Source organism: Argiope bruennichi, chromosome 8 (assembly GCF_947563725.1).
Source record: "Argiope bruennichi chromosome 8, qqArgBrue1.1, whole genome shotgun sequence".
Lineage (NCBI taxonomy): Eukaryota > Metazoa > Arthropoda > Arachnida > Araneae > Araneidae > Argiope > Argiope bruennichi.
In genome coordinates, this window is record NC_079158.1 from 19,066,356 (window position 1) to 19,077,650 (window position 11,295).

The 11,295-nt window shown below is 30.4% G+C and overlaps 1 protein-coding gene across 1 annotated transcript; it reads left to right on the top strand.

The window, feature by feature from the left end:
* Positions 1 to 1,685: 1,685 nt before the first annotated feature.
* On the top strand, positions 1,686 to 9,811 carry LOC129980914 (progranulin-like). The gene is made up of 3 exons (XM_056091401.1): positions 1,686 to 1,821; positions 6,199 to 6,283; positions 8,984 to 9,811. The coding sequence occupies exons 1-3, from the start codon at positions 1,819 to 1,821 to the stop codon at positions 9,544 to 9,546; spliced, it is 651 nt and encodes a 216-aa protein (XP_055947376.1). The 5' UTR covers positions 1,686 to 1,818; the 3' UTR covers positions 9,547 to 9,811.
* Positions 9,812 to 11,295: the final 1,484 nt, after the last annotated feature.

Consider the following 11,295-nt stretch of genomic DNA (forward strand, 5'->3'; position numbering starts at 1 on the left):
ACGGGAGCCAATTCCTATTTATAGTTTTTCCTATTAGATTCTTTTTTCTAAAAAGATCATTTTGGGCACATTCACAAATTTCAAAATATGGACAGCTTTTTATTTGGCTTTCAAATGCTACTGATCCTGTATTTCTTGAAGGAAAGATTATTTCCCATGTTATAATGTAAGAATATCTATAAAAAATTTGATAAGTAGAAAAAAAGATGAAATCGAATGAAAAACCAATTCATTTTATTGCCATAGTATTTTATTAGTTGTAGCCACTTTTAGCTAATTTTAGAATTAAATAAATGCCAACTTTTATAACTTTAAACTCACTCAGAAATTATATTAAATTAATAACTCAGAAATTATGCGTTCATGAAAACTATGAGGACAGCCGAGTTCAATAAAACGCAACTCGATATTAAGTTCGGTTTTTTTAAAAAAATTATTTTTTATTATTATTATTTTTATTTTTATTGTCAGTAAACTTACTTTAAAGAAAAAAAAAGCAAGTGACAATTTTAGAATTGTGGAAAATAGTCAGCGTTTTTGCTTAAATATAATTGTAATAGAGAAATATTTGACCGAAGACATTAACTTTGCACTGACAATCTTGCTTTTTTTTCTTTTTTTTTTATTGACAAACTTGCAAGCAAAAAAGCTATGAAAATGGAGTTTTAATCCAATATTTTATTTTATGGTATATAATGTGAGTAATTCAGTAACAAATTATTGTTTTACTATATATGTAATGGCATCTTTGAACACTGTGGCATATATAACAATGGCACATAAACACTTTCATAACTGCAATGTGAGAAAAAACAGACGTTTGCTTAATTTTGTACATGATGATATTATGAGGCGACTCCTTTTAAAGAGCATTAAATCAATTACTGGAACTCGCTTTATACTCGGAATTTTACTGATGCATTAATTATACTTTTAACTGATACGTTAAATGAGCAAATTAATTTTTTTTCTTTTACGGCCGTTTTTTTTTCTTTTTTTTTTTTTTTCCACATTACAGAAATTACGGAACTTTTTTTTAAATATTTTAAATACACTGTTTCAAATGTAGTTTAGTGTAGTTATATTAACGTCCCGCTTTAAAGTAACACTAGGGCTATTTTGGGTCGAACGTAATTTTGAACCGCAATCAGATGAGAGGACAACACCTGAACTGGTTCACATGTATCTTAGTACCTAGAAGGATTCACTGAGTTATTAAAAAGTTTCTACGAACCTCTTAGAGTCGGGGGTGAACTGGGAGTTAAAAGATGTTAAAATTTCCCGCCATAATTTTAGATAAATGACCGCACAAATATTATTTTTACACCATCTTAAAATTAAAAAAAAGAGATAGCTTTATAATGGTATTAATTTTATTTATCAAACAATTTTTTTAATCAATTTTCCAAAGCTAATTCAAATATAACTTAATCAATTTCATTTTTTGTACGATTAAAATGTATATGACTAATATATAAGTAATGTATATGACTTACTACAAGTATATGTGTTTTGCTTTTTCTTACATACATATAGAATAAATGCATTCAGGCAAAGCCGCGTGTATAATAGAGAGAGTAATTATTATTGAGGAAACACATACCCTGAAGAATTTGAAGCTTGTTTGATCTCTTCTCCTTTCCACGTGTTCACAAAATAAATTGAAAACAATTTTCTTTATCTGGTTGCAATGGAAGCCAAAATGCTCTTGAAATGATAATTGTATCTTATCAGAAGATATCGAGTAGAAGTTTTTATTTCATATGATAAATACTTCGGATTATTTTAGGATTGTTATATTAAGACTTAACACTCAGAATGGTAAGTTTAATACTTTAGTTATTTGGTAAAATGTTATGCAGTTAATGAATGCATTTTATTTTAATAAAGTAAAACATATTTAGCTTTCCTTCTATATTAGGACTTTTTAAACTATGTATTTCCATTACCAAATGAAGCTTCTTAGAATTATTGATTCGCAAAAATTGAGTCTATGAATGGTGACGGCACGTTGGTTTCACTAATGCTAATTGATGAATATAATATGAAAACCATCATATTAAAAGATCTAAATAAAATTAGATTGTTTTTATTGCATGGAAATAATAATATTTATTGAATTTGATGGGATGATGTGTTAATTTAGAAACAAAGTGGTAATAAACTTTAAAAACTTTTTTCCCCATTTTACTTTCTTGCATATGACATGTAAAGAAAATATTATAATCGTCGAAAAAATGCGAAATCAAGATTATGGAGAATCTCCATGTTTCAGAACACCCAGAGCTAAAAAAAACGCACTTTTTGGAATTATTTCCTCGCTGACAAAAATAACTCAGAAACGCTTTGAGCTAGACGAATGAAATTCGGTATATGGTTTTCACACCAAACTTGTAGATTTCTATGAAATTTTGAGCCAAATCCATTCAGAGGATATCTGTCCATTTTTTCTAATATAAGTTAACATGATAATTACAATAAGAAGGCAGCTAGACAGATAAAATTCGTCAAACAGATTTAGCATCTATAGAATAGACACTTATCAAATTCTGAGTTAAATCTATGAACGGGTTGACTGTCTGTCGATCTGTACTTTCAAAAAGCTAATAAACATAATAACTCAATAACTGAATATCACATTTGGTATGAGATTTTATGGTTGTAATTGTAGTTCTGTGTCTAATTTTTATTTCAATCCGTTTGGAAAACGCATACATTCGATTTTTGTACACTATTAACCGCATTCCAGGGATTAAACGCCAAAGAAACTTGCAAAGAATCACCAGTAGATACAGTAACGATGCTAAATAGATGCCAAAATTTAACATTTCTTCATTGTTGTACGCCAATACCATGCAGGGCATTCTCTACTTTACCCGAGATCTTACAATATTTGAGGAGGATTAACGATAAAAAGGCTTATTTATTTTACTGTCTGAATTATTATAAGACGATTTCATTGATTTTTCTACATTCTCACAAATTAATAAAACTATATAAAAATAAGCCGAATTGTGAAGTATTATCATTAAAATTGAAAAAAAAAAAAGTATCCACCATGTGTCATAAAAATGAGATATTTTTGAAATGTACATTTATTTATTTTTACTTTGTCGTATACAAAATATGCACGAAGAAACTATTATAATCATTAAAAAAAAAAAAAAAATCCCACTTTGAAATTTTGACGAATATTCAAGCTCAGATCCTTTTTGAGTCTGTAAAAGTATATTTTTCGGAATTATGTTTGTCTTTACGAATTTTTTTTCCAATTAGATGCATGAAATTTAGCATACAATCTTGTATTAAAGTTATATATTTCAATCAAATTTTGCACGAAATTTATTCACAGGACGTTTGTCTGTCTGTCTATCTATCTAAGAGCTATACGATAACTGCAAAACACAAGTATCAAAATCAATAATATGTGATATACAGTTTTATCATCTAAAGATTTGTATAACATTTTAAATCAAATCTGTCTAGAAGTTGCCATTTCTGGGCCTGTATATTTGCAGTCATGTATTGTGATGATTTAATTCTTTAATTAATTAAATCGAATAATAATTAAATAAGTTATTTCTTTAATTATTTAAAGTGAATAATAATTAAATAACTTAATTAATAAGCATTTAAATTGATTATTAATTAATTTAATTAATAACCATCTAAAACATGGCAAATTCTTAATTCATAATAATATGGTGATAATATGGTGATTCATAATAATATGGTGGTTTTCTTAAATTCATAATAATATGGCATTATGCAGTCATATCTTAAAACAGTTAAAAAGAATGTTACGTTTACTCATTATGTAAAAATGGCAATTTACTTTTGAATAAAAATATACTGACGTGATTATAGGTAAAAATTCGTAGTTGATTCAAAACAGGATTAGAAATCACATCTAAGTAGCTTCAGAAATCTAAGGTATTATCGACAACTATCACGCAGATTTCTCACATTAAAAGTCGTAAAAAAATATCATATTATTAATTGCCTTTTGCGATCAGCTAGTTCGCCGCAGATAATAATTATATTTAATATCATTTAGCATAGCTTCGTGTACATAATTCCACCATATCGGCAAACAAATTCTTAAAATTGCACGACTTTAGGATTTGCTAAAATTTAATAGATATACTTAAAAATACTATCTTAATCTTATTGAATATTAGTAAATGTTTGGAGACCAACTGGTTTGCCGGGGTTATTAGCTAAATTTATTTTCACTTAAATCGTTTAGATATAATTTCATGCGATTTTCGGAAATATGTCAGAATTAAATCCATGATATTTAATTATCCTATTCATTATGTAGTGGAATCTTTCGAATGGAGATCAATCTCATGACATCACAGATTTATTAAAAACGTAAATGAAAGATTAATGTGTCTTTTAAATTTCGCGATATGAATTCATTTTCCTCTTGTAAATTAAAAAGTCCTTGTTTGGCTTTCAAAGATAGAAGAAAATTACGTGATTAAATATTTGATGAAATAATGTTTAGTTTAGTTATATTAACGTCCGTTTTAAAGCAACACTAGGGCTATTTTGGGAAGGACCTCGTCATTTTGTACCACGGTCAGATGACGAGGGTGACACCTGAGCTTCCATACCACACCAGCGAGAGGACGTTTGGCACCGATGTATTTAGTGTGCATGAGACTCGCTTACACGACAGTTCTTCGGTGGAAGCGGGTCTCGAACCTGAAACCCTCTAGTTCGGACGCCGAGACTTTATCACCAGATCACTGCGGTCCTGATGAAACAATGTAAACAGCCTGAATTTTAAGGCAACCATATAATGCATATTGTTGGATATTAGACAAAAGTTTAAAAAAAAAAATTCTTAAATTCAGAAAAAATTTGCCGTACTAAATTGATTTTATTAAAGACTTTTTTTTTTGAAATTTTGAAATTAAATTCATTTTTCGTACAATAATATTTTTATTAGATATCGCGAATAAATGCCAAAACTCAATTTTTAATTAATTAAATTTTAAAAAATTGTTCTGTTATGCACTTTTTCACCCTTCAAGGTGTATATCTCTACTAATAATAAAGATAAATGTGAGTGCATGTTGACATTCTATAGGCCAGATCGTTTGATCTACAATCCCCAAATTTGCCACATATATACCTTTATAAGCGGAATATGCATCTCAGAGAGATTCTTTTAAAATTTTAATTAATTAAAAATAAAGTTAAATTGTTGTGTGTCCCGGGACAAAATCCTAAAATATTATTGCACAAAAATTTCTTTATATGATTTCAAAATTCAAAAATCTTTTTTAAGCTGTGCGAATTTTTCTTGAATTTGGACAATTTAAAAAAAAAATATTTTATTTAATTTCCAACAATAGGTTACATTATTGCTGATTATTATCTGATATTCAAATAGTTTCCATTATTCATCAAATATTAAATCGTGTGGTTTTCATCTTTTGCTGAAAATTACAAAAAAAAAAGTATTTTGTTTAAACTTAGTTGGATTAAAAAGTTGAGTTACAATAAAACAATTTTAATAACAGTACCGTTATTTATATTATCGTTCATTTATTTTCTAAAAAATAAAAAGCTGAGCCGTACATTTGCGTTTTCGGTGGCCCTATGATGTCATGGAACTGGTTTCCATTAAGATAGTTCGTGAGCGGAATGAACAGACAATATGAATGCAGGACTGATCTGTAGTATTTATTCTTTTTATTTGTATTTGCCAATATATTATACCTCATTCAGAGGGCAGCACAAATCAATATGCTAAAATTGTCAGCTGCGCAAGCCTATGCGTTTCGATGCGCAAAAAAAAGTGTCGAAGCGAAGCGCTGGATACTTGTCCAGGGACACACAAGGGGTGAGGGGGAACAAGTAGCCTCCGATAGGGGGCAATTACTCCTCTGGCTTCCTAATGTCGCCGCTTTTGGATTCGCTACAAAATTAACTTGCCTGTCAATTAGATGGAAGCTGAAAAAGGGGTCTGCATCACGAAGAATTTTGAAAAATAATAATAATTTTAAAAAAGCGAAAAATAGATTTGAATATATATCAATTATATTAAGTCTCAAAACCAGTCACCCTTCTGGGTTCATCAACTATACTCATGTGCTTAAAATAACTAGATATTTCACTTAAATAATCCTGAAGTTATATAAAGTAGATAATTATTACAAAACTTTAATTTCTTTCTTTCAGAAAGCTGCTCTTTTACTGATCGTCATTCCTTGCTTGGTTGTTGCTGATGTACAATGCCCAGACAATAAAATTACATGCCCAGACGGTAAAGCCATGGTTTCTAAAAGAGCATTTGAACATGAGTGAGCTAATGGAAATGATCTCACAAAGTATACTATGTTACATTAAAATAGTGAGGAATTTAAGTCGTTTTGCTTCATTGCATTTTTTTGAGAAAGCAGGGGCTGTTCTTATATTAAAAGATGAATTTTCATCCATTTGGCTTGTGGGTGATTCAAATTTATATAAAATAAACAAAAATACACTTTATTTCATACTATTCATACAATTAAAGTCCTGGATAAATATTTGTAAAAGTTACACTAACAGAGCTTAATATGCATAAACAAGACATTTATATACATTAAGCCTGTATTTGCGAGAGTTGTTGAGAAGCAAAATATATTTCCCAAAGTAAGTTAAGGTATCTCGTCTTCTATATCCATAATATTAATAAAGACAATAACGGTCCTTTTTGTTTTATTATTCCTGTAATATCTTGCCACACACAAGTTAAAAATTAAATACTTTAATTCTCTGAAGAAACGAGTCATTACCTGCATTTGCCCACTACTTCTTTGAACACATAAATTGTAAGAAGTTAAATATAAAGACTTTTTTTTTAAATCGAATATATTCTAATGCCGTAACTCTGACCATTTAAAAGAATTCTAGTGATTTATTAGTTAAGACTGGTGCATAATTATGACTGTATTTCGAAAGCTGAGAGTTGCATATTATGGGAGCTCGATAGATCAAGTTTCTTATCGCTTATAAAATAATTAGATATAGTAGTAGATTAGTAATATTAGAAAATGAAATTTCTATCTTCATTTTAATACCTTCTAAAATTACTAGTTGGTTTTAGCATTATTTATACAGTTTTGAATGTTAATCATTTTGGTTGTTTCAATTAAATAAAAACCTTTTTAATTACGAGACTAAGTGAAAAAATGAGAATAATTTGCTACTCATAAATATAAAAAGACCATATCGATGTAGTTTTTTTCGAAGTTCCATTGCTTACTTTACTATGTTTGCCAGTATTAGAATGCACACAATATTTCATTTTTTGTACTTCTCTTTCTCTCTCTAACCGCCTTCTTCAAAATAGGTGGTTGTTGTTTCTAATGGCACTTGCCATGGACAAGCACGCTGACGAAGTGAACGATTTTAAGCCAAGGGAGCGTCTCTTGTTTTAGTAGCTCCAACTAGGACCAAGAGTACGTCTTAGCTACTCACGCATCATATTCGCTTGCACAACCTCTTTTTACAGGGGGGCACATTCATACATCTCACAGATTGAACAGATGAAAAAAAAACATGCCTGAATTGGGACTCGAACCCAGAACGCCCAGATCACGGGGAAGACGCGCTACCCCTATGCCAGGATGTCGGCTCAAAATAGGTGACGGCGATCTATGGTTTCGCAATTCCGATTTCAAACAAGGAAACAAATTTTCATTAAATTTAATACCGACTATATGAGCGTAGTCCAATAAGTCGATACTGACTATACACTATACCTTTTTCTTTTTATGAAATGGGGTGAATCCAAATCATTCATTTCCAAATGTCTTTGTGGTCAAATAGCTATACACTGTGCGATACACCGACCTAGCAAGAAGCCATGCAGGGAACTTGATGGGGTCGCCGAAGAGGAACCCCACTTAGCACGAAAGAACAAACTACACTTGACGACACTGGATCCTTACAAACAATAAAGAACCATATAAAGAAAATGCATATTGGTACAGAAAAAAGAATAGAAAAAAAAAGCATTACATTTTTACATTATCTATAAAATGCGATTTCATGCGTCATTTTTGCATAGTGAAATTTCAAAAGTAGTTTTTTAGTAATAACATTCTGTTGGTATGTTTAAAAATCAAAATTAATAAATAAAACGGCAAAATGATGCACCGTCTTGAATAGTGGCTAAGAGCAGATATTCGACTGCAAAGGGTTAATATCGAATTATATGCAGGAAGATTTCATCAAATTCCGTGATATTCCGTGATATTGTGTCTGATATTTGCGGAATCAAAATAAGAACAAGTGAATGTTCACATACGGAGTTATTTTCACGTTTGAAAGTATTTACTTAAGTAACACGATGATCCGGCATAGTATTTATACGATTTTTTATTTGCACTCAGATTAGTTCTCGATATTTGTAAAAATACCACAACAATACTTTATTATATTTCGTGCTTACCATATTACTTTATTGTATTTCGTGCTTATTAGCCAGTGTGTACTAGTACATATGTGAATAAACAAGTATATGCCAAGTTCTTATAAACAAAGATCTACAACACATGTTATATATATTAATTAGTTTAATACATTGGCGCAACTCTAGCTCCTAAAAAAGTGTTAATTAGTTGGATGATAGTAATAAGCATAAATTCATGATTGCTAACCTTTTTCTTATTTAGTGAGATTGGAAACAGAATTAAGATTTTGTAATTAAGGGTTGATAAGGCTTGATTCGCTGCACTATATCTAGTATATACTTGATATGTTCAATTTAGTATATGCATGATGTAAAAAAAGAGCGAAAAGCGTAAATATTGATTTCTTGGAGTTCGATATTAGTCATTATTTATAGTTATTTAATTGCCAATGAAAACTAATGATTTTCTTCTCTTATAACTTACAATGTTGCTTGAAAATGGAAATCTAGATCTGACAGTTCAGATTCTTATTATTTTCATCGTTCTTATTTTTCTTCTTCCTTTAGACAAAAGATGTTGCAAACTTGAAGGACGGTATACCTGTTGTGACTCTGATGGCACCAACTTTTCAGAGATAAAAACGAAAGTGCGTGCTGGCATGGATATCATGAATTTTCCTTCATACCCAAATGTATCGGGAAGAGTGATACAAGCTAGTTCACTGGCTATTTGCTCTAGGGAGAATTGCTACGGAGAATGCTGCTCTTCTACTGCATGCTGTCCTTATATAGCTGCGGATTGCTGCACTGAAACCACTTGTTGTCCCTCCCTGCACAGATGCTGTCCTGATGAACGTTGCTGTCCTATGGGACAAATATGTTGTTCGGACTTTTGCTGTAGCATAGGGCAACAATGTTGTCCTACTGGTTGCTGCGGACTTTTCGACAAGTGTTGTGGAACAGGATGTTGCCCTTCTGGAACACAATGTTGCGGTAGCTGGTGTTGCCTCGATGCCCAAAGGTGTGGGGCCTCTAAAAATGAATGTCATGATGTCGGAAATATCAACACTCCCTCCTTTTTGAGTTTACTGCTGCTTATTGGATTCATTGTCGTTTCTCATCGTCTCTAAGTTCCAGAAAACTTTCAGCATTAAGGACAGTTTTCCAAAATATAAATTTTTTCTGCTTAAACGAAATGGCATATTATTATTATTATTATGAACATGTTACAACTTAGTGATAAAACATCGGTTCATCATTTGATAATCAATATGATTCTTCTGCATGAATAATTTCATAGATTTTATTTTTGTTTTGTGAGCAGATTTAGTTAGATATCATGTTTATTCACATTTTGGGATAAATTAACATGTGCCATTAAAATGTTTATGAGTATTCAGTGTATATTTTTTAACACATGTACTGATATTTAAAATGACGCCTTTCCATATCTTTTTTTTTTTTTTATAATTGTACATAAATAGTCTTTTAAAACTCTTTTCAATTCCCTCTCCTCAAATTTTAGAATTTTTTCTTCGCACTTGTTTTTTTTTTATTGCATCAAAGACACACAGCTCGACGCAGTATTCTATGAAACAATACTAATGCTACTGTGGTTGACATATAAACGATAAAGAATACTAATTCACTTTCATTTAAGTGATAACTTATATTCAGGTAAGTTCATAACCTTAATCATACAAAATCCCCAAATTTGCAAAAGTAATGTATATTTTCCCCAATATAAAACAATTCAAATTATAAGGATTATATAATATTATTTTCATAATATTGTGAATTTATATGAGAGCGTGGGAGAAAAATAGATCATTCATATAGCAAGTCTTGGTAAATCTACCTTCTGCTTCTATTATTATTTTGCCAAGACATTTGCATTGCCTTACATTTCGACTGATTGTCATCTTATCCGTTAGATTAGTGAGATATTAATTTTATGAAGGACACATTTGAAAAATGACTGTAGATTATGGTAACAAAGTTACTGCTAAAAAGTCCTGCCACATATTAAATTATTAAAAAAATTGATTAATTTTGAAAAAAAATTAATACATTTTTTTCCAAATCATTTACAGTTCTTAGAAATTTATTTAATTCATAAAGAATTGATATTAATAAAACAGTGGGAATAATCTTCCCGAAACTTTTTCGAATATTCTATAATAAAGATATTATCCCCCCCCCCAACCCGCAAAAAACTGTGGACCTTTTGTAAGGCAGAGACATTGGTGTGTAAGGGTTATGAAATATTAAATGTGAATAAATATTATTGGCATGAATTTAACATTTTTACTGAATCTATCATGTGACCCTTGAGTTTTTTAATGATTAATCTCTGCATGCGTTTAATAGTATCCGAAACTTGAATTTATGCTTTATATTCATATAAAAGTTTGGCGTAGAACTACAATTGTAGTCCCAAAATCACATATCAAATTTGATATATTTAAGTCACTACGTTTTTGAGCAATCGCATTTGCATGCTTTTGAAAATATAAGCCGACAAATGTTCAACCCTTGTTAGATTTGGCTTAAAATTTGATAGGTGTCCACAATTTAATGTCATTTCTGTGTAAGGAATTTTATCCATATAGCTCTTTTTATTTTGTAGTTATCGTGTTAACTTATCAAACAGTCAGACGTACAGACTTGCTCTGAATGGATTTTGCTCAAAATTTGATAGAAACCTAGATTTGGTTTGGTTTGGTTTGGTTATATTAACGTCCCGTTTGAAGCAACATTTGGGCTATTTTGGGACGGACCTCGTAATTTTGAACCGCGGTCAGATGACGAGGACGACACCTGAGCTGGCACCCCCTCTCCACACCACACCAGCGATAGAAACCTAGAAATTTGGTGTG

Coding starts and splice junctions, on each gene's coding strand:
- LOC129980914 (XM_056091401.1), top strand. Junction 6,284..8,983: donor TAAAATTACATGCCCAGACG/GTAAAGCCATGG, acceptor TTCTTCCTTTAG/ACAAAAGATGTTGCAAACTT.